The 22,312-nt window shown below is 45.8% G+C and overlaps 1 protein-coding gene across 3 annotated transcripts in view; it reads left to right on the top strand.

Annotated features, from left to right (window-relative positions):
• The window catches only part of Etv5 (ETS variant transcription factor 5), a 63,485-nt gene that overhangs the window by 19,641 nt on the left and 21,532 nt on the right, over positions 1-22,312 (top strand). For all 3 annotated transcript variants that reach the window (XM_050146602.1, XM_050146601.1, XM_050146603.1), the window contains 3 exons: positions 8,817-8,946; positions 9,831-10,118; positions 21,415-21,674. In XM_050146602.1, coding sequence (XP_050002559.1) covers positions 8,817-8,946; positions 9,831-10,118; positions 21,415-21,674 — 678 coding nt within the window. The remainder of the gene's footprint in view (positions 1-8,816; positions 8,947-9,830; positions 10,119-21,414; positions 21,675-22,312) is intronic.

A 22,312-nucleotide genomic window follows, 5' to 3' on the forward strand; every position in this document is an offset into this window, starting at 1 on the left:
CATAATAAATCAAATACATTTTTAAAAATTTAGCACAGCTCATCTAATAATTGGTTTCACTATATTAAATTTGAGAGTTTTTATAGAAGTTAGCTGTATTAGCCATGAACATGGTGCGGTTCCCTGTATTTCTTTCATTTCCACTCTTGAAACTTGTGCCTCCTAATTATAGTTGGTAATGTTTCTGGCTTTTAATTTTTGAGGCAGTTATCAGACAGAGTGGCCCCTCAGCCCCGCTGCACATCTGAACATGCCTCTTATTGGGCTTGGGAAATCTTAGATCCCTCCTTTTCCAAATATCCCCTTCAGTGATAAAGTCTGTCTCCTTAGCTCCTCTTCCAGAGCAGACTGTAGCCTGCGTCTCCACCATTCCCTGGTGCTGCTGCAGCCAACGCAGAGTGTGTAGAGGTGATGACGGTGACATCACGTGTGGCTGCTGCATTCAGGACGCCACAGCGGCTTTGGATATCCGCCTAAGATGTGCATGAGATCCAGCCAGTCAGTAATTCTGACTCACCAGCCCTCACTGCCCGCTGAGAATCTGTGGGCCGTGATGGCTGTGGGGGTGGGGAGAGACCTTCTTATAGGTATACCTACTGGTAGCGTACAACCCCTCACACCAGAAGCACTAATGGATTCAGTGGACTATTATAAAAACAGAACATGAGAGTATAAGAGGCACGTGTTATGGGGTGGTCTGGGGTAGTGGGAGGAGGTGGGGGCAGTTCACGTTGGCAGTTAATGATCAAGATGCATTGTATGTATGTATGAAATCGTCAGAAAGTGTGTGTGTCTGTCTGTGTGTAGAATGCCTGAAATAAATTTCCAGTCTTCTTATTCCTAAATGGAGAAGTCTCTCTGCTCTTTCTGGTAATACAGCTGAGAAGCAAGCCACCTCCTAACTCCTTATGATTGTTAGCTGTGTGACCTGTGTCTCCTTTCAGACATTGAGCACCGCAGGTTAGGTTGGTCTCTGAAAAGGTTTTGTATGTAGATTGATACAGGGTGACTCCCTGTGTCAGTGCCTTGCTTGTTTTGTTTAGCATATCTGTGAGGTCCATCTCTGAATAAATGTGATTTACTCAGTTCTAACATCTGCACGGTGCTGAGGTTTTGTTCAGTGTAACGTTGAACCCATAAATAAATCTGAAGAGAACTGATGTCTCTACAAAGATTTTCAGTCCATGATACATCCTTCTGTTTATTGTCTTTAATTTTTGCTAGTGCTTTATGGGAATCTTTTATTAGGTTGTTTTAGGTCATTGTTATTTTTGTTGCTATTAAAATTTCCATTGCATTTTAATTGTTTGGGGGGGGGGTGTTAGGATTCAGGCATTATACTAGCCTGTCACCTGACAGGATGTACTCAGGTAGTACCCTGGCCAGCCCAGGGTCCTATAGGCCTGCTACGTTACTCTGTACGCACAAAATGCCTCTTTTTAAGAGACAGGCTCAGCCCATTCCCACTCTTTCTTGCTGTTCTGAAGAGGTAGGCATGAGTCTGTCTGTCCTGTTCTATGCGCCCCCCTTTCCTTTCCCTTTCTTCAATATACTCCCTACTTAAGCTCTGTCTGCATGGCGTATTTGTCTTTTGCCCTCCGTGGGGTCTCTTGGCTCCTTCCTGCCAAAATCCCTCTTGTGCATAAACATTATAGGTGGCACATGCCACAACATACATGTGGCCATCAGGTGGCAACTTTTGGAAATTGGATCTCTCCTATCATATGGCTCTTGGATCAAATTGAATTTTTTGAGCTTGTTGGCAGGTACTCACTGATCCTCTTCACTGGCCCTAAATGTACTTGACTTTTATTTAATTTATTCATTTTTATGTATGTTTTTGTAGGTGGGATTTTCTGTCCTGCCAGTCAGCTCCCAAATAACCACAGAGACTTATTAATTAAAAATGCTTGGCCAGTAGCTTAGGCTTATTACTAACTAGCTCTTACATCTTAAATTAACTCATATTTCTTATGTATCTTTAACCACATGGCTCAGAACCTTTACTCATATGAGATGCTCATCTTCTCCTCGAGATTCCACCCTTCTTCATTCCTCCACTCTCTCCCTGTCTGCAGGTCCCACCTAACCTCTCCCTGCCTAGGGATTGGCCGTTTAGCTCTTTATTAAACCAATGATAGCAACACATCTTCATAGTGTACAGAAAGACTATTCCTGCATGTTTTGACTGCATGTATGTATGAGTACCATGCATTGGTGTCCTTGGAGGTCAGAAGAGGGTATTGGATCCCAGAAGCTGGAATTACAGAAGTTTGTGAACCACCATGAGGGTGCTGGAAATCAGACCCAAGTCCTCTGCAAGAGGACCATGTGCTCTTAACAACAGAATCGCCTCTCTTCCTCTCCAGCCCTGTAAATATATTTTCTTATTTCATATTGCCTTGGTTACAGCTGTAGATGGTTCTTTTTTATATGGACCTTGTAACAAATGACAATGCCAGTTGAGCCTATTCATTTTTATTTTTTGTAAGAGTATTTATGTTTTCTTTGTGCCCATCCAGCCCATCTGAAGAATGGCAGTTCAGTTTTTTCTGATCCCTCTGTGTGTATGGTTTTGGTTGTTTTCCTTTCCTCCATTGTTGAGGACCAGCTGGTTTGTGGATTGTTCCTGTGCCCCACGTGAGGAGTTTCCTAGTCTGATGTGATAAAAAGCTTTGGGGTTGAGTTGGATAGATAAACACAGTATCTAAATTTAAAATGGTATTATAGTGGGCTCTGAGACAGTGCTGTACTTGGTAATATATGCCTAGATGTGGGCTTAATTATAAATGTTACTGTCTTAATTTTCTTTTTTTTTTTTTTTAATCTGTATTTGGGCCTATAGAGTTGTGGTCAAGTAGGAACCTGAAGAGGACTCAATGTTCTTGCCGCAGAGGTGGTTTAAGAGAGGATGGGACAGGATACAGGTCTTCTGGTGTGTTGGCAGCTGTCTGAACGAGCAGAAGGCTTTGGCCAACTGGACTGTAGAAGGGGAATGAGACCTTGTAGGTGGAACACGCGAACAGAAGGCATGGATTGCAAAGCATGAAGACTGTAGGCGTGGGGAAGATTAGCAGCCAGTGGGAGTGAAGGAGGATTCCGGACATCTGTGTGGTAGAGGAGGGCAAGGTGTCTGTTCCTGGGTGGATTGGGTGCCAGGTGTGCCCCGTCTGGAAAATGCGTGGTAAACATGAGGCCACCGCCACCTGATTTGGCTAAAAAATTTTTTATGCGTTTTCTGATTGGACTTTCTTTCCCATCTCTTAAGCTACTTTTTAAAACTGCCTCCCGGAAATAGGCTCTTGCTTTGCAGCCCATGGTAACCTTGAGCTTATGTTCTAGCCTCTGAGTACAGGGACTTTAGCCACCTCCCACCATGCCTGCAATCACGGCTGGCTTTCTTTACAATCTTTGTAGGTTTTTGTTTTGCTTTGTTTTTGTTTTTGAGACGTGGTTTCCTATGGCCCCGGGCTGGTCTCAAAGCTGCTCCAGGACTGAGGATGACTTTGAACTCCTGCTCTTCCTGCTTCTACCTCCCAGGTTCTGGTATTACACACCTGAGCCACTATGCCCAGCTCCATCAACTTTTCTAACTAGACTTTTTTCTCTTATTACCTCTGGGAGACTGTAATAAGATACCTAAGAACTGCTTGGGCAGAAATCCTGGCAACATACTAATTGAGAGACCTTTCCTTTTTTCCCCTCCATCTGTAAATGGCAAAAGTGCAAATAATGTTTCCATTAGGTTGGAAAGACTTTATGGAATAAAGTAAACCATGGCATCTGGCACGTAGGGAGTGCGAAGGGGGGTGTCTGCCTGGTTGCCTCTTTTGCGATCTGTCTCCTTTGTTCTTTTCCAGAATTATTGGTTCTTGTCCATTTTCCTTTGTTCAGGAGTACTTTTGGGAGTGGGGAGATGGCTCAGCAGCTAAGAGCATTTGCTGACCAAACATGAGGATCCTAAGTTCAAAATTCCAGCACCCAGGTCAAAAAACAGGTGTGACTGCGCGTGCCTATAACCTCAAATGCTGAGGGAGTGAGGACAGGAGAGTGAAAGCCAGGTGTGACTGTGGGCGTGCCTGGAACTTCAGTGTTCACTGTGTGTGCCTCGAACCCCAGTGTCGTGTACTGTGCGGAGGGTAGGGCGGAGGTTAGAGACAGGAGAATTGCTGGGGCTTACAGCCTAGCTCTAGCCACTCTGGCGATCCTGTCTCAGAGAACCTCAGAGAAATAAGATTGAGCAGGATACCTTAATGCCCTTCCTCCAGTCTCCACACACACACACACACACACACACACACACACACACACGCACACACACACACACAAATACTTTCAGCCTGGAATAATGTGATACTTTTATTGTTTTAGGTGTGGGGGGGAGTTCATGTCCTCTCTTTCTTTCTAATGGACAGAGTAGGTGATGGAGTGTCTTCTGTTTCTGAGCATGCCATAGAAGGCTGAGAGAGTGACAGCAGGGAGCTCTTGGTGTCCTCTACACACAGCGGAGCTAAGACGGACAAGTCCTTCAAGTCCTGTGGGCCTCAGGGGTCCTATGTGTAGGGGATTGAAGGAAGTAGACCGAGGCCCCAGGCAGTCTCTCAACTACTCTGTGAGCTGAAGGCTAAAACATCAAATCTCTAGTGTGTGTGTGCCACGAGGCCTTGCTGTTTCACTCACGCTCACATGGTCAGTACTGGAGTGAAAGCTCCCGAGAGTGAAGGCGGTACCATCCTGGAGGCAGCTCACTTTGTGGGTCCATCTCCCGTTGAGCACCAAGGTTTCTAATTAGAGATGTTTATCAGCTCAAATAGCCTACATTTTGAACATTGCAGACTTCTGGGAAGTTCATGGCCCTTCCATTTAATCCAGTTCCATCCTTTACAGCTAGACATCCGTTAGTAAGTCCACTTTGAAGACGCGAGCGCTGAATGTTTTTGAAGTGCTGAATAAAATTATGCAATTTTATATGGCTCTATTAGAGTTCTGTGTCATTTCCCTCACTCTCAAAGTAGCTTTGCATAGGCGCAAGTTTCAGTCCCGCTAGCAGCTCCCAAATAACCACACTTATTATTGATTATAAAAGCTTAGGCTGGGCGGTGATGGCACACACCTTTAATCCCAGCACTCGGGAGGCAGAGGCAGGCGGATCTCTGTGAGTTCGAGACCAGCCTGGTCTGCAAGAGCTAGCTCCAGGCCAGGCTCCAAAGCTACAGAGAAACCCTGTCTCGAAGAAAACAAAAAACAAAACAAAACAAAAGCTTGTCCTATAGCTTAGGCTTGTTTCTAACTAACTCTTATAACTTAACCCATTTCTATTAACTTACTTTCTACCTCGTGGCTTTATTACCTCATCTCCATAGTGTTCATACTGCTTGCTCTCTCCTGGAGACTCCGCCCTTCTTCTTCCCAGTGTCCTCTCTGCCCAAGAAATCTACCTAGCTACTGGCCGGTTAGCTTTTTATTAAACCAGTCCGAGTGACATGTCTTCTCAGTGTACAGAAAGGTTATTCCACAGCGATATTCAGATGAAGAAAACACAAGCTTAGAACATTCGTCCTCTTTGGAACTCCTGACTTAAGTGTCTCTCCCCCCCCCTCCCCGCCCCCTCCACTGGCACCTGCTGCAAGTAGGCTCCGCCCACAGCCCTCATCCAACAGAATTTGAGGAATTGGGCCCTCTCATTGCTGTCAGGCCTCCCTAGCTCTGCTGTCAACATGGGTTTGTGAAACATGACTTGTTTTTCTGCCATGCCTTTTCTCTCAAGATGATTGATATGAGGGGAGGGGGTAGTTATGGCTAAATCGTAGCTAGAATTAACGAGTAAATGTGGACTCTGCCTTCAGCATTAAAAGTGGTTGGTGAGGCCAGGCGGTGGTGGCGCAAGCCTTTAATCCCAGCACTCGGGAGGCAGAGGCAGGCAGATCTCTGTGAGTTCGAGGCCAGCCTGGTCTACAAGAGCTAGTTCCAGGACAGGCTCCAAAACTACAGAAAAACCCTGTCTCGAAAACCCCAAAAAAGAAAAAAAAAAAAAAAGTGGTTGGTGATAGAGTCAATTTATAAATCGTGCAAGGGAGATAGTTTGGGAGGTTTTGTCTGTTTGTTTGTTTTGAGAGGCTTTACCACGTCCAGCCTGGCCACAAACTTCGGATCCTCCCCCTCCTGAGTACTGGGAATGTAGGAGCCTAGCACCGTCCTCACAGCAATTCCGAATTTCCTGATTGCTCTCTTTCTGGTAGAAAACGTGAGCTTCCACTCCTTGAGAGCCTGATCGTGGGAGACATTGACTGAGGTGGAGCCAGCAAGCAGCATTAGATTGCCTTTTGAAATGGCTTGTGAATTTTCTGACATTATAATGAAGTTTTCTCTCTGGGAAGCTTTGGTTTGCAGTCTAGAGTTTGCCTTGTCAGGAGAAGTGGTAATTTTAAAATATTTAAAATTTTTAACTATTTTAATAGAATATTTTAGTTAATAAAATAAAAAATTTTTAACTTTAAAATATTGTAAAAATGAAGCTATTTCTAAAACTTGAAATGAGGACATTTAACATTGCCACAATCATTTCTAAATTTAGGTAAAAACTGATTATAAATGGCAATTTTAGACAAAGTTAGACTTTGAAGGCTACACATAATTTTTCTTTAAATTGGAGTATTGAGACTGTTCCAGTTATTATTTTTTTAACCAGAAATTTTGACAGCAGGAAAGTAATAAGAAAAAGAAAAGAGGCTGTGACCGAGGGGCCATCCTTATGGCCGCCAAAGTTTCTCATTTATTAACAAAACACAAACAGAGAAGCCTAGCTGCTTTTGGGGGGGGGGGGGGTTGAAAACATTTGATAGCAATTGACTCTTGACTGCTATGATGTCACCATCAGAAACCCTTGAGAGAGACTCTAATATTAGATGTCTAAATATAATCCACTAGTTCTCAACTTATTTCATGGATTCGGGAAAACACAGTTGGTATTATGTAAGAAAGGAATCATGAAAATCCGTCTTCTCCAGTCTGTTGGCAAGACAGCCTTTTCTTGTCTTTATATGGGGGGGCTGTACACACATGTATGGGGGTCAGTGGGAGTGCACACACGTGTGGGTGTAGGTGCTAATGCATGTGTGTGCCATTGCATATTCAGTGGCGTTTGTGTAGAGATTGGAGAACAAATGTCAGAAGCTGCTTCTCTCTGTCCGCCATGTGTTCTGGGGGTCAGATTCAGGTTGTCTGAATTGTCGTTCTGAGAGAAACTGATTGTCTCAGTCTCGGTAGAAAGAAAAGGATAATTATACATAGTATAATCACTAGAACTTAGCCAGACTCCTGAAAGTATTTTAGGAGCCAACATTGAGTCAAGGAAATGCTTACTGTGGGTTAGCCTCCTGGTGAGGTGGTTAAGTAGTCCTCCTAGAAGCGTGACCTCACACACCCAGCAGCAGGTAGCTAGGCGGGCGGTAGCCATTTAAATCCTTGTTGGAAGGAACAGCCCTTGTGATACAGTCTCTTTGTTAGGGTTCGTCCTGCTTGGGGGGGGGGGGCACTCTGAAGTAGTTTAGCAGCTGGGTAAGACAGAAAGGGCAAACTTAGCTTTCTGTACTCAGGAGTGTGGAGCCTCTGTGGATAAATCACCTTCAGTTTGAAAAGTCTTATTTCTTTGCCCTCTCAGAACCCATGTGGAATCTGTGGTGGGCTTCCAAACACAGCCCCAGCCACTTGTACATGCTTTGTGGATTCAGGAGAAGCCATTTGCATTGTCTTAGTCCTTTTTCTGTTGCTGTTAACAGAATAACCCAGACTGGGTAATTTATTAAGACTACATAATTATGTATGTGTAACTATGTATATGTGTATCTCTAGTTTATTTTGGTTATTGGCTTTGGAAATTGAGAAGTATTTGGTGAATTTTTCTCTCTCCTGCTAAGCCGAGGGAAAGAGAAGTAGATGGGAAGAGACTAGAGCAAGAAGCTATCTAGGTGCACTGAAGGGTGACCTTGTGGTTGCTCATTCAACCCCTGGAGAAAGTTCTTCATTCAATGCTCCTTCCACGTGGAGCTCTCGCGATCGAGACCCTGCCATTCATCGCCATTACATGGGGAGACAGTCTGAGTTTTAGGGGGGACAAAACAAGCCCAAACCATCACTGGGTACCACGTTCTGAGGCACTGTTAAGGAGATGAACCCTTCCTGATTGGTTGCTGGGAAAGGCTGGGAGCAGGCAGACACAGTGAGCACAGAGTCCTCCACAGACTGTGTTGTTAGTCTTTCCCTGGAGGACCGCTTAGTTACTATATTCCATTAATTCCCCTAAACCTGAATGCTTCCTATTCAGAACTAATACTTAGAATTACTTGAAAAAGACTTCAAAAAAATCCTTTAATTTGAAAAGATGATTCTGAATAAGAAATATATTGTAGCCAGGTGGTGGCAGCGGCATATGCTTTTAATCTGAGCACTCAGGAGGCAGAGGCAGGCAGATCTCTGAGCTCAAGGCTAGCCTGGCCTATAGAGTGGGACAGGACAACCAGGGCTACACAGAGAAACCCTGTCTCAGAAAAAGAAAGGAAGAAAGAAATGTATTAGCGCTGCCATTTGAAGCCTTTGAGAAAGGATTCTTTGGAGAAGTCTCACTACACAACCCTGGCTAGCCTAAGTGCTGGGTGAAAGGGTAGGCACCCACACTTGCTTTGTTTTCAAACAAAAGGTCACACCCAGGTGTGGCCTTTGTCCTTGACCTTGAGTTCCAGGTGCTGGCCTGACTCAGAAGGGGTCCTTTATTGACTGCTGTCCTCTCTGTCCCTCCCTGGCTCCTTTTGTGATTTCAGTGGTGCTTCACGCTCCACCTCCCACCAAGATCAAGCGGGAGCTGCATAGCCCCTCCTCTGAGTTGTCATCCTGTAGCCACGAGCAGGCTCTTGGTGCTAACTACGGAGAAAAGTGCCTCTACAACTATTGGTAAGTGGAGGTGAGGGAAGGGCGGTGGGGCTAGGCGAGCGGGGCGGGGAGAGCTGCTCACGGAGGCTCTGTGAGCAGAGTTCCAGGTTTTGTCTAGCACGCCTGGGGCAGAGCACGCCTGCCTTGCAGGTAATCTAGGTGTAGCCAGTCCTCATTAAGGCTATCCACGAAAGGCAAAACTTTCATTAAAAGGCTGTAGCTCCACAGGGAACCAAGACCAGCTAGGGAAAGAGCCTGGGATCCTGGGCCATTTGATCTGTGAGGCAGGTAATCTACACTTCCTCCTGTCTATCATATGTTAATGTGAACTTTAAGCACCAAGGAAATAATCTTCAAATCAGAATAAACAAAAAAGCCCCCATGCTTGTGCCCTTTACTTAAGAATATCCAGGCCCTAGGAATGAGGCTTTAATTTTAATCATTCTTTGCACTCAGAAGGTAAACACAGATCTGCCTGGAACCCGAGAAGGCTTGTTTAATTCAAGTGCTGTTACCTTCCACAAAGATTTTGACCAGTTCTGAGGAACCCTGGGATATTTTGGAGAGGGGACTGGAGAAGGCCCCTAAGTTCCCAGCCTCACCCATCCACCCCTGCACACACAGACACAGAGAATTCTTTTAGAAGGAGGGAAAAAGGAAACCGGAAGCAGAGGCTAAAATTATCTTTGAGAAAAATCACTAGAAGTGTTAAAGGCGTCCTTTGACGCAGAGCGCTTGTCACATTTCAGAGGTACAAATATTCCCCCAGGGCTGGAGCGATTTAACTATGTTAATGATGTCACTTCCTGGCAACAATGGGCTGCAAACTGGTGTTCTGCTGGACCTGGTTACCATGCAAATGCTTGACTGCAGCTTAATGGAGCCTTCTCTCTTTCTTTTTACAGTGCCTACGATAGGAAGCCTCCCTCTGGGTTCAAGCCATTAACCCCTCCTACCACACCTCTGTCACCCACCCATCAGAGTTCCCTATTTCCCCCACCTCAGGCAACCCTGCCCACCTCAGCTCTTGCCCCTGGAGCCGGCCCAGTTCAAGGAGTGGGTCCCGCCCCCACCCCTCACTCACTTCCAGAACCTGGGTCACAGCAGCAAACGTTCGTGGTCCCCCGGCCACCACATCAACCCCTGCAAATGCCAAAGATGATGCCGGAAAGCCAGTATGCATCAGAACAGAGGTGGGTACTGCTCTGGGCTGTCCTTGCTTCCTTTTCCCCGGAGTTCCTCTGCTCATCAGGAGAGAAGCAGTTAACCCTGGTGGCCAATTACCTGTACAGTGACCGCTTCACTGAGGCCGCAGTGAAGTAAGACTGCTGGTCCACAGTGGGTGTGGGCTGGTTATGGACCACCGTGTTCAGAAGTACTCAGATGGTTTATAGGGTTGCAGCAACGTCCTTTGGAAGCTCATCCACCCGCCTCCAGCCGCAAAGGAGAATGGCTTGACCTGGGTGCACAGTCACATGACCATGACGGCTACCCCCAAGTTTCTGACTGAGCTGAACCTCTCAGTTCATGCGGTATTGTCATTCTGTTTGCATCCTGGGGAAGTTCTGAGTTCTAGGAGGCATTATTTATTATTCCTCAGATTTTAGCTTATTTCTGCAATCAACGGTTAGTGATAATATCTGCTTTTAGGGTACAAATTTCCTGGTTTCCTCCTAGGTAGTTTTATGTTTGCGTTGGAGGAAATTGTCTCTAGAGTCCTTCATTTGTCAAATGTAGAGAGGGGAACCTGGCTTTCTGAATTCCTTGTCTGTGGCAGTGATTCTTGGCCTTCCTAACGCTGTGACCCTTTAATACAGTTCCTCGTGTCGTGGTGACCCAAACATGATTATTTTTGTTGCTACTTCATAACTGTAATTGTTTTTTTGTTATAAATCGTAATGTAAATATCTGATATGCAACCCCCGTGAAAAGGTCATATGACCCCCCCAGGGGTTGTGACCCACAGGTGGAGAGCTGCCGCTCTGTGGGATCTAGGAATTTGGCTGGTTATAGACTAATGCCTGTCAGACATTTTTACCTGTGTTGGATAACGAGATAACTCAATCATGACAAATGAGTGGAGTGGCGTTACCAAGGACTGCGAGGTGGAGAGCACTGTTCACGTCAGTCACACCATGTGTTGGGTCAGGGACACGAGAAAGGAGGGTGTGGGTGGTTCAGCCCAGTGTCTGTCCAGAGGTTACTCAGTTGGTAACCTTAGCCCTGCCCCCACTGACTCTGACCTACGTGATAGAGGTCATTCCCGTGGTCAAGCCAAGAGCCCCAATGAGCATTTGTGCTGTTTGCCCCCCCCCCCCCCCCGGGATGATCACCAAGCAGGGATAGGGTGAGACGTGCAATAGGGCAGACATGCAGGTTCCTGAACTTCCGCCGCCTCAGAAGCCCATCTGAGAGAGCAGCCGCCACCAGGCCTCGGCAGTTGTCATATATTCGTAACCTCGTTCTTTTTCAAGAGAGTTGGTGTTTTTATGGAAAATGGATTTTTGGGTCAAAAGTAGTTGTACGTTTCCATTTTTATTTTACTGGTTTGGGTGTTGTGTTTTTAAACGGCTTCTCACTGATTTCCAATGCAGGAGTTACTAATGGGGTGGGGGTTGTAGTGATTCTGTCCCGTGTTAGAAATGCCTAGCAAATATGGGCAAAGGGAAGTTGCCTTGCTAAATCTGTTTGGCTCTCACTTTCCTCCCAGCCATTGTTTCTTACCCTGAGCAGGTGAAAGCCTGTATTAACTGATCGCAGAGCTGAGGGAGAGCTCTCTCTCTGGAGTCTCTGTTGTCACAATGGCCGACTGAGAAGCCCAAGTATCAGTTGTAGATAGACTAGTCTCCTGGCTGCCCACCCTCCAGAAACAAGAAGGTTTGACTCCCCGGGACTTGTGACGGCCTGCCCTCGGGTGCAGAGGGGAAGCACGAGGTATTTCTTTTCCGAGATGACTCTGGTGTGAAGTGGCCTATCTGTCCTGAACTTCCTGCTGGTTTCCCTTGGCCTGTAGTGATGATGCTCCTAAAACTACAAGACCTCATGGAGGTGACGGCAGACGCGAGGAAACTGGGGTGAAAGGTGAAGCAGTGTGTGAGCTCCTACAGCAACAAAATGAGAGCCGAGCTCTCCCGTGCTCCGGCCTCTCCCAGAGCGGTGCAGTCTTGGGCTGAGTGCACACTGGAGGCTCTAGGAATGAGGAGGTGGAGGGAAAATGCAAATTCTTACAGGGAGGGGTCGCTCAGTCTGAAAGTGCTTGCTGAGGCAAAAGCACAACCACCGAGTTGGATTCTCAGAACCCATGTGAAAAAGCCAGGGATGCTGGTCCCTGCTTGTAACCCTCCTGCTAGGGACAAGTAGGTCCCTGGGGCGTGCTAGCCAGCCTTTGTGGCCTGCTTGGTGAGGTCCAGGTCCAGTCCCAGTCAGATACCCTGCTGGGGGTGGGGGAGGGGCGGGAACAGGACCTGAGGGATGACCCTGAAGTTTGTCTTCAGTTTCCCCACCACCTTGTACGTGCCTGTGAGCGCGCAGGCACACACAGAAACAGATTCCTTGTTCTTCCACCCCTGGAACTGCGTTGGCAGATATGTCACCATAACACTTTGACATAACATGAAGAACATGCTCTCCTACCTCAGCTGGGCATGCCTTTGTTAAGTGTAGACTTTTTGTATGCTAAAGCAAAAAAAGCTGTGTTGCTGCTGCTGCTGTTTAATTTTACATCAGGACAAGCAAAACATGAAATGCCATTTGCCTTGCTTTTCTGGTTGTTTTTGAGTTGCAAGGACCCCCACTAACAGCTGAGTGACCTCAGTGAGACCATTTTATCCCTGAACTTTGCTCCTCTCGTAAGTGGCAGTGTCTTTGGAGTCCCTGCGTTATCTAGTCTCAGTCGATAGGCCAAGGTGTGTTTGTTTTGTTCCGTGATGCACTTGGTCTGTCCAGGTGACGAGTCTGTGTCCTCTTCCATAAACGGCCTCCTAATTGCCCCCCAGTATGTTTGCTGAGAGTCTTGGTCATTTGCTGTGGCCATGCTCTGAACAGCTAAAACAATATAGTCAAATTATATTCTTAATGTTCCATATAATCTGCCTATAGAGTTCTTCACAATGCAGTTTATTTTTGAAAGATAAATACCGTATTTGCAAGCTGTGATTTATATTGGTGGTTCCTCCCACATGGTGGCGTGGGAGGGAATCTTCGTGTATTTGGCGAGCTCCAGCAGATTTCCATCTTCTGCTCCTTGAAGCTGTGTTTGTCCTTCAGCCAGATCAGTCTTGATGGTCACAAATGCTGAGAGCATAGACGCTGTATTCTACCCACTCGTGGCTGCGTGGGTTTTCTGTCTTTCCTCGTATCCTATCTCACTGTAGCTCCACTTGAAGAAGCCTCACAGTGTAGCTGCAGAGGCTTCACCGAAAACATTGCTCCCTCTAAGAATCTTGAAATGCCATGTGGTCTCCCACACTTGACATCAGGAAAAGCAGAAACTCAAGACAAAACTTAAGAAAATGTTCCTGAGGTGGGGGAAGAAAAACAAAAACAAAAGTGCTTTTGAGTAGCATATTGTGGGGCTAGGGTGTTCATTCTCTGTCTGTAGAGCCTAGGCTCCAGGAGGTCAGCCATGTTGATTCATTCAGTACAGCCATGTTGGTTCAGCACAGCCATGTGGATCAGCACAGCCATGTTGGTCAGCACAGCCATGTTGATTGATTCAGCACAGCCTAACAGCTTGTTGTGTATGGCAGCATGGGCTCACTTCGGGGACTGAAACCAAATGTCTCGGATTCTGTTTTGTTTTGTTTTGTTTTGAGACAGGGTTTCTCTGTGTGTGTAGCCCTGGCTGTCCTGCAACTCACAGAGATTCACCTGCCTCTGCCTCCGGAGTACTGGGATCAAAGGCAAGGCATAGTTCTATTTTGTTGTGTTTCCTGAATTGTTAATGAAACCTTCATTGACAAACTGAAGACCTTTCTCCTGGCAGCTGAAGGAGAGGGTGTTCTGACTTCTAAAGCTAGTTTCCAGCATTTCGCTGCTTACTTTCTTTTTTTGTTGTTCCCTTTGTCAAACTAAAGGAAACTTCCTTCCACCCCTCAGGAAAAGTTAATGGAATAGGTGTTGAAATTTGTCAATGCCTTTAATAATGCACTGATTTATATGAAACCACCCTTGCATTATGTGGCAAACCCAGTTGATCTTTTTTTACATTTGTATTTTGGAGCTTGTGTGGCGCAGCACGTGTACGGAGGTCAGAGGCCAACTTGGGAAAGTCCCCTGACTCCTTCCACCATGGGTTTTAAGGGATAGCTCAAGTTGTAGGGCTTGGTACAAGCTCCTTGCAGGCTGAGCCCTCCCTGCTCTGTAGTCAATCATATGCAGTTGCTGAACTTGACTTCTCGTGTGTTTAGGGCCTCTGTCTCTAATTTGTGATTGAGAATAAGGTAGTTTTTCATTCTCGCAGGGGCCTTGTTAGGCTTAGCACTGGAGCTGTGCTCATCAAATGAGTTAGAAGATGCCTTTATGTTTGGACTATTTCATGTAGAATCTGAATTATTATTTGAAGTTGTTTCAAGATTTACTGGTAAACTTATTCTTGGCATTCTTGTTGTGGCTAGCACTTAAATTTTTTTTATCTTTTAGAGTTTTGCTTTAAATTTCTATGTAGTTTAATCTGTTAAGTGTTTTCTGACCAACAAACCTCTCCACCGACGCAGTAATCCAAATCAGACCAAACTAAAAGATGTCCAGGTTTAATGGATACAAACACTCCGGGGGTGGCCCCCCAGGAAAACATGGAGGCAGGGGGGGAGGGGGAACCGGATTGACCAGACCACAGGAGAGGGAAAAGGGGAGAACACATGCTTATTCTCTGGGGGGAGGGGAGGGCTGTTAAAATAGCCCGTGGGAGTGGTCTTGACCCTCTCTGGGGAGGGGTCACTGTTTGGCAGCTTTTTCGGGGGTGGAGTTTGGACTGAGGCAACTCCCAGGGAAGGGGGCTTTGACAGGGAACTTTCTACTCCACATTCCAAAATGGATGCCAGGAGCTGGGGTGAAGCCCCCAGCTAAACATAATCTAATAAAAACTTTAAGGTATTTGCCCATTTATGTGTTTTAAAATTAATTAGCACAGAGTTGTCCATAATATCTTTTAAAAATCGGATTTTCTGTCTTTTTGACTTGGAATTTTTGAAGCCTTGACAGACCCTGCTGGCTTCTTGGCAGAAACATCTAGCCTCACGAGTCAAGTACCGTCTGTCTGTCTTAGTTTCTTTCTGTGTCTGTTCTGTCTTCTGTAAATGAGTCCCCAGTTACACGGCTGCCTCAGTCCTAATTCTTTTCCACTAACCCTCCTTTAGATACATTGCCTGAGTTGTGGAGTTTTGTCGTTTAAGGGTTTTCTGTCATAGCTTTTAACTTTAAACCTTTGTGCAACTTTATTCTTAGCTTCTAAAGCTGCATTCCTCTGGTGCTTTGGCCAGTGTGGTTTGTATTTAGATATCACTAATAGGGTGTTGAAAGCGGTTGCAGGAACTGCTTAGGTGAGGCAGGAGAGAGAACTGTTCAGAGTGCCTGCTGCTCTTGCCCAGGACCTGAGTGCAGATCCCACATCAGGCCGCTTAGAATTGCCTGCAACTTCAACTCCGGGGGATCTGATGCCCTCCTATGGCCTTCAAGGGCACAGACACACACATAAAAATATTAAAATACATCTTTAAAAAACAAAAGCTGAAGTGGGGTAGTGGTGGCACACGCTTTTAATTGCAGGAGGCAGAGGCAGGAGGATCTGTGTGAGTTCGAGGCCAGCCTGGTCTACAAGACCTAGTTACACCACAGACTACAAAACTATAGAGAAACTCTGTCTCGGGGCGGGGGGGGGGGGGCACAACAGCAACAAAAACTTGTAGGCCTGTAGCTCTGGAGTTATGTAGACTGAGAGGCCTGGAGTTGAACCCCCATCCTGCTACTTGGGTGATTCCAGCAGTGTTTCCCCTGTGCTGTGACCCCCACAGGCTCTGTTCTGGTGCCTGGCTGATTTTACTTGCCCCCCTTTTCAGATTTAGGGGATGGGAAGTGATTGTGGAACCCCAAAGCCCATAGAGTCAGACCTCTCCTTCCACCGTGTGGGTCCCAGGGAACAAACTGAGATGGTCAGGCTCGGGAGATGTCTTTATTGCTGAGATAACCGTCTCGCTGGCTTTTAAAATTTTTAAATGTCGCTTTGGAGCCCGCAGGATGTCACAACTGGTAAATGTGTGCTACACAGCCTGCCAACCCGAGCCTGGATCCCTGGAACCTACATGAAAGAAAGGTGGGAGGAGAGAAGTAGGTCCTGATATTTGACCTCTGCCCTCTGCTGCCATGAGCCTACCCAATCATACACACCCACGTAATAACAAATAAGTTTTAAAAATATGACATTACTATAAATACACTTTTAACAAAAGGATTCTTTCCTACAGTATGGATACCACAAATGTACAGACTTCACTTGCTGTATTTTTACAGCTTTTGCATTGCAAAGTCTTTCTCCCTGCCCTTTGACTATTGGAGTTATGCCTGGGTGTGGCAACTCTTGCCCTTGCAGCTCGCCAAATCTGCCTCACTTTTCTTCTCAGATGGGCATAAATGAGTCACTCAAAATTAAAACCTAACATCTGTCCCTCAAAAGGGGATATGGTGGACAATTCATGGTCCTTACTTTGATCGGTGTGTGTGGCCATCCCCTGACCCTATGAGGCCTTGGTATTTGCATAGCTTGGAGTGCATAGATTTTGGCTGGGAGTCTGAAGGTCGCGTGTATTGAGAACTTAGTGTGCTCTGCCCAATAACACGCATTATCTTATGTGATCTTTACAACAGATCTTTGGGGCAGGTGTCCTGGTCATCCTTATTCCGCTGGTGAGAAGAAAATGAAGGCTCAGAGCAGTTATGTAACTTGCCTTAGTCACGCGGGGAGCCAGTGGTAGAGACTGGCTTTCAGCGCAGCTTGTGACCTCACCGCCAGGCTCTCGCTTGCCTCTGCTGCTTCCCTGTTCTCCATCATGTTCTCTTAGCCATTACCAGTGAGATTTAAGCCTGTGGCGCGGTTCTTGTGGAACCTTACCCATCATCTCGGGGTGACGTGACCTCTGAACCGCCCGCATTTCACCTGCCAGGCATAGACACTCGGTGCCCTGCGTTGAAGCTGTACTTTTCCTCTTGCTTCTCTTGCCATTGTGTTTACTCTGTGTGCTGGCAGCTGAGACCAAAAAGGAAATGCAGAAAGAGAACCTAACAGTTTTCATAACGTAAACCAAATGTTGGTGGTGTGGGCGTGCTCTTGAGAGGGAAGACGCTATATAAATCTGACAAATAAATAAATAATTTGGCCTTTAAATAAACTGGCTCTCAGAAGCCTTGTGCTGGAGTCTGTGTCCCTTCGCTCACCCAGTGTGCCCTCCCGTGAGCCGCACTGGGGTCACGGGTGGGGTAGGAGGAGGAGAGGCTGGTATGATTGGGCTGCTCTCCTTTGGGGATGATCCCAGCAGCATCTTGGTTGGGACTGTTTTATGTGGACCACACGTTCTTAGATGCTTCAAAAAGATCGCTGGGGTGTGTGGGGGGGTGATGTTCAGATGAAGGCCAATGAGTAAAGTTCACAGGATGTGTTTTGAGGATGAGTACTGAATTACTTTATTAATCTCTGAGAATAGCAGTTACAGCTGCAAGCTCCGAGCCAATCTTTTTTCAGATATGTTGGTCTCGTGACCTGCCCCAGGCTTCCTTTTCCACCCCCACCGCTCCCTTCTGGAAACAAGCAGTGCGGAGCAGTGCTGGTGAAAGACTGCCCTGTCTTTGAGATCTGTCCAGGCCTTGGCTTGGTAAATCCTAGAACTCAGCTGGGGGGAGGGAACAGTTGCTGAATAGGGCCCTTGGAAGCGTCCTCTCCTAAGGAGGCCATTCCAGGCCAGCTCTAGAGTTACAATCTGGAAGGCGAGAAGGTGAGGATAAGCGGAAGCAGGACCATTGGTCCCGCCAGCTGCCAAGGCTCTGGTTACAGACCTGAGTGGTGTGGGCCATCTTGGAGCCATCAGACGAACTGACTTGTGGCGGTCACCTCTGAAGGGGCAGGAGAAGAGAAACCAGGAGGGGCTGTTCCTGCTGCTGTTCTTCCAAGTGACAAAGGGTTTGGACAGCTAATAAGAATAAAGCCTCTGTGTGAGGGTGTCAGATCTTGGGGGTAGAGACAGTTGTTAGCTGCCCTCACACAGACGTACATGTAGGCAAAATACCAGTGCAAATTAAATAAAAGTAAAATAAATTACATGAAGAAAGAATAAAGCCTCTGCAATATCTTTGTGCTGTTTTGAAAGACCCCAGTTCAGGTTTTGAGCTGCTGACTGAGGCTGTATTTGAAATGTCTGCCCAAGCCTGAGTTGCATACATATGTGTGCTCACTTGGAGACTCTTAAATGACAGGAACTTTAGAACTCGGGTTTCTGCTGAAATAGTGCACCCGTGCCCACTGAACCTCACAGTGGTGGGGTATTGAGAGTGTTGGCTTTTCTGTCTGGGAAGGCAGAAGAACATACATGTGTAAGTTGCTCAGGGATCACATTCTAACGTGGTGGTTTTTATGATGCTGCTTGCAGGCGGGGTTAAGTAAGAACTCACCCAAGAGCGGTCCTGTGCGCACTGATCTTGCTGATCTCTGGGCTTTATCTGTGCCCAGATCTCTAAAGTTAAGGGTTTAAGTCTTGATGCTCTAGAAATCTGTTAGCCACCTGTTGACACAGATTGATTCCAATCTAAGTCCAGTTGTTTGATTACATCTATTAACAAGAACCACGTCTTTTGTTTTCTTAATCTTAGCAATTCTGACTGGGGTAAGATGGAATCTTAAAATAGTTTAGTTTAGCTTGCCTTTCTCTGATGGCTGAGGGTGGCCAACATTTTAAAATGTCTTTCTTAGCACGTGTTCTTTTTCTAGCCCATGATTTAATGGGATCTTTTGTTTTCTTGGTGTTTAGCTTTAGTGTTTAGTTCTTTGTATATTCTAGATACTAATCCTTTGTCAGCTGTAACCTAGCAAAGACGACCCCCCCCCCCATTTGATGGCCTCTTCCATGGTTAACAGCTTCCTGCAATACAGAAATTTGAATTTTGTGGAGTCCCGATTGACTGATGGTTTTGGTTCCTATTTAGGAAATCCCTACCTAAGGCTGTATCCTGAAGTGTACTCCCTACTTTTTTCTTCTAGAAGTTTCAGAGTTTGGGGTCTGAAGTTGAGATCCTTGTGTGCAGGGTGAGTGACAAGGTTGAAGCTTCATTCTCCATGTAGCTACCTAGTTTGACCAGCACCGCTTTATCTGTTGAAGACAACAGGAACGAGAACTTTCTTTTGGGTCCATGATGTCAGCTTCTATTCTAGTGGCATGCTGTTTCTGCTTACGGTGTATCTGACTCGAAATCAGCGGTGATGATAGCTCCCACAGCGTTTGCGTTGTTTAGGATTGTTTTGGCCGTTTGGGTTTTTATTGTTTCCCTATGAATTCTAAGATTTTTTTTCAATATCTGAAAATTTTTGAGTTGGAATTTTGATGGGGATTGCTTTGAATCTTTAGATTGCTTTTGCTAGGATGGCCATTTTCACGATATTAACCCTACCGATCCATGTGCCTGGAAGGTCTCTCCATCTTCTGGTGACTTCTTTAGTTTCTTTCTTCAGAATTTTAAATTTTTCATTGTATAGGTCTTTCACTTCCTCGGTTAGTCTGATCCCAAGGTAATTTTTGTTTTTAGTAAAAAAAAAATGTTTATTATATTTATTTATTGCTATGTGAGTGTGTACACCACACAGCATGTGTGTGGTCAGAGAAAAGTTTATAGGAATCAGTTCTCTTCTTGTACCATGTGGGTCTTGGACCAAATCCTTGTGGCAAGTGCCTTTCCCATTGAAACATCTCACTAGCCAACTTGGTCTTTTTTCTCCTTCTCTCTTCTCCTCTCCTCTCCTTCCCTCCCCTCCCCCTTTCCTCTGTGTACAGGATAGAGGCCAGAAGAGGGTATCCAGTCTTTTGGAGCTGGAGTAGGAGCAGTTGAGGATTGCCCAGTAGGGTTCAGAAACTGATTGGAGTCCTCTGGAATAGGAGCGAGTGTTCCAAGCCCTCTCTCTGGCCCCCTTTTATGGTCACTAATAAACTTTTTATTTATGGCCATTACTATTTCATGACTGATTTTCCCGTCTGCCTCACGCACTCAGTGACTTACCCTCTCTCCTGCTGTAAAGAGACACCATGACCAAGGCAACTCTTAACAAAGCGAGGTGTTTAATTGGGGCTTGCTTACAGTGTCAGAGTTTATTATCATCATGGCAGCAGGCAAGTGTGGTGCTGGCAGAGGAGTGGAGAGCTTCATCCAGATCTATGGGAAAGAGATTCTGGGCTTAGCTGGGCTTTGGAGACCTCAGAGCCCACCCCCAGTGATACATACTTCCAACAAGGCCTCACCTCCTGATCCTTGTAAGCCTTCAAGTACTGCTACTCCCTAGTGACTAAGCATTCAAATAAATGAGCCTGTGGGGGCCATTTTCATTCAAACCACCATGCTGAGATGCTGATCCTCAGTTAGCTTTTGAAAGACTTGGTGATACTCACCTGTAATCCTAGCATTCAGAAGCCTGGGGCTGGAGGATCTGGAGTCTTCCTGAGACTCAGGCAAACAAACAGATAAAATAAAAGTAAGAACCCTGTCAATATTGCTGTGTTCCCAGTTTTACTCTTGATTTTGTTTCTGGCATTTTCTGGCTATCACAGGTGACTTTTTTCACTTCCCACTTCTGTGTTTTACTTTTGATTTCATGCCCATGTTTATCTTGATGGTTTCTGATGTTAGCATAACTTCTCTCACCCCCGGCTTGTGTAAGTCCTCGTATATATTCATAATACGAAATCTTTTAGCCGTACGATGCTTTAGACTGTAGTATAAAATGGAACCTAACCTTCCTTACAAATTTGAAATGCTTAATTTAACAGGTAATAAAAGTATATTTTGCAATATTCTTGACAGTTCTTGATGTTTTTAAAAAAAATCGGTTTCTTTGATCTACCAGTTGACTTTTCATTTCTTATATTCTAATTATGGCAGTTTTATGGTATGCACCCATACCAAGTAGGTCATTAGTTCTTTTCAAAATTCGTGGGCCAGCAAGATGGCTCAGCCATTAAAGGTACATGTTATATACGCTCAGCATGCCCTGAGTTCTGTCTTTAGAAGCTATGTAGAAAGAGAGAATGACTCCACAGAGTGATCCTCGATCACGTGTGTCATGGCACATGTGCCCACCCACCCGTGTCCATATACATACACACATTAATAATGGAACAACATAACTTTCTTAACTTAGACATTAATTCATCTTTTTAAACCAGATGTGTGACCACTCCCCAATGCTGAATCATAGTAAGTATTCATTTTGTATTAAACAATGTAACTTTTTCCTTTTTCCAGATTTCAGCGACAGCTGTCTGAACCCTGCCACCCCTTCCCTCCTCAGTCAGGAGTTCCTGGAGATAATCGCCCCAGCTACCACCGACAGATGTCGGAGCCTATTGTCCCCGCTGCTCCCCCACCCCTTCAGGGATTCAAGCAGGAATACCATGACCCGCTCTATGAACACGGGGTCCCTGGGATGCCTGGTCCTCCAGCACATGGGTTCCAGTCACCAATGGGAATCAAGCAGGAACCCCGAGATTATTGCACCGATTCAGGTTAGCATAAACTCATTGTATTGGCTTCTGTATTCTCAAAATTCATCTGTCTGATTAGTACTGAGTCCGTTGTCTGCCATGCTTTAAGTAATCGTTGTTTAAGAATTGTCTTCAGGTGTTGGTGTGCAGCTCACTATATAGAATACAATATCCTGAGTTCCATGCCCTACCAAAACAAACAAGCAAAACACTGCCCTCAAAGAACTTAATGAATTAAGTACTGATATTCAGAAGCGTATATAGTATACCTCTGAGTCAAAGCTGAGGATTGCTGGACTCATACTTGGATGATGCCCTACCCTTAATGGCACTGGACACAAGGAACACAATTTGTGTTTTCATATATTGTGGCTTTGTTGTCAGTACAGCCGACCCAGGTAGAGCTGTGACCTGTGAGGGTCACTGCTGCTTGTCTAGGAGCTTCAGCATATGAAGAGGCTGTTTGACCTCTCTTCTCTGTGTCTTGTGGGCCAGACCCATTGGGACCCCAGAGGAAAGCACACCTGGAGCCTTGCAGGCTGTAGGTATAAAAACACATTTCTCCCCTTTGCTGAAGTGTTCCCAGTCTTTCCTGGCTGTTAGGTGCTTCTGCCTTTCACTGTGGACTTTTGTTAATCCCCTTTGGAAGGTTGGATCAA

The sequence above is a fragment of the Alexandromys fortis genome, unplaced genomic scaffold (assembly GCF_014885135.2).
Source record: "Alexandromys fortis isolate MF-2015 unplaced genomic scaffold, M_Fortis_MF-2015_v1.1 scaffold_56, whole genome shotgun sequence".
NCBI classification, from domain to species: Eukaryota; Metazoa; Chordata; class Mammalia; order Rodentia; family Cricetidae; genus Alexandromys; species Alexandromys fortis.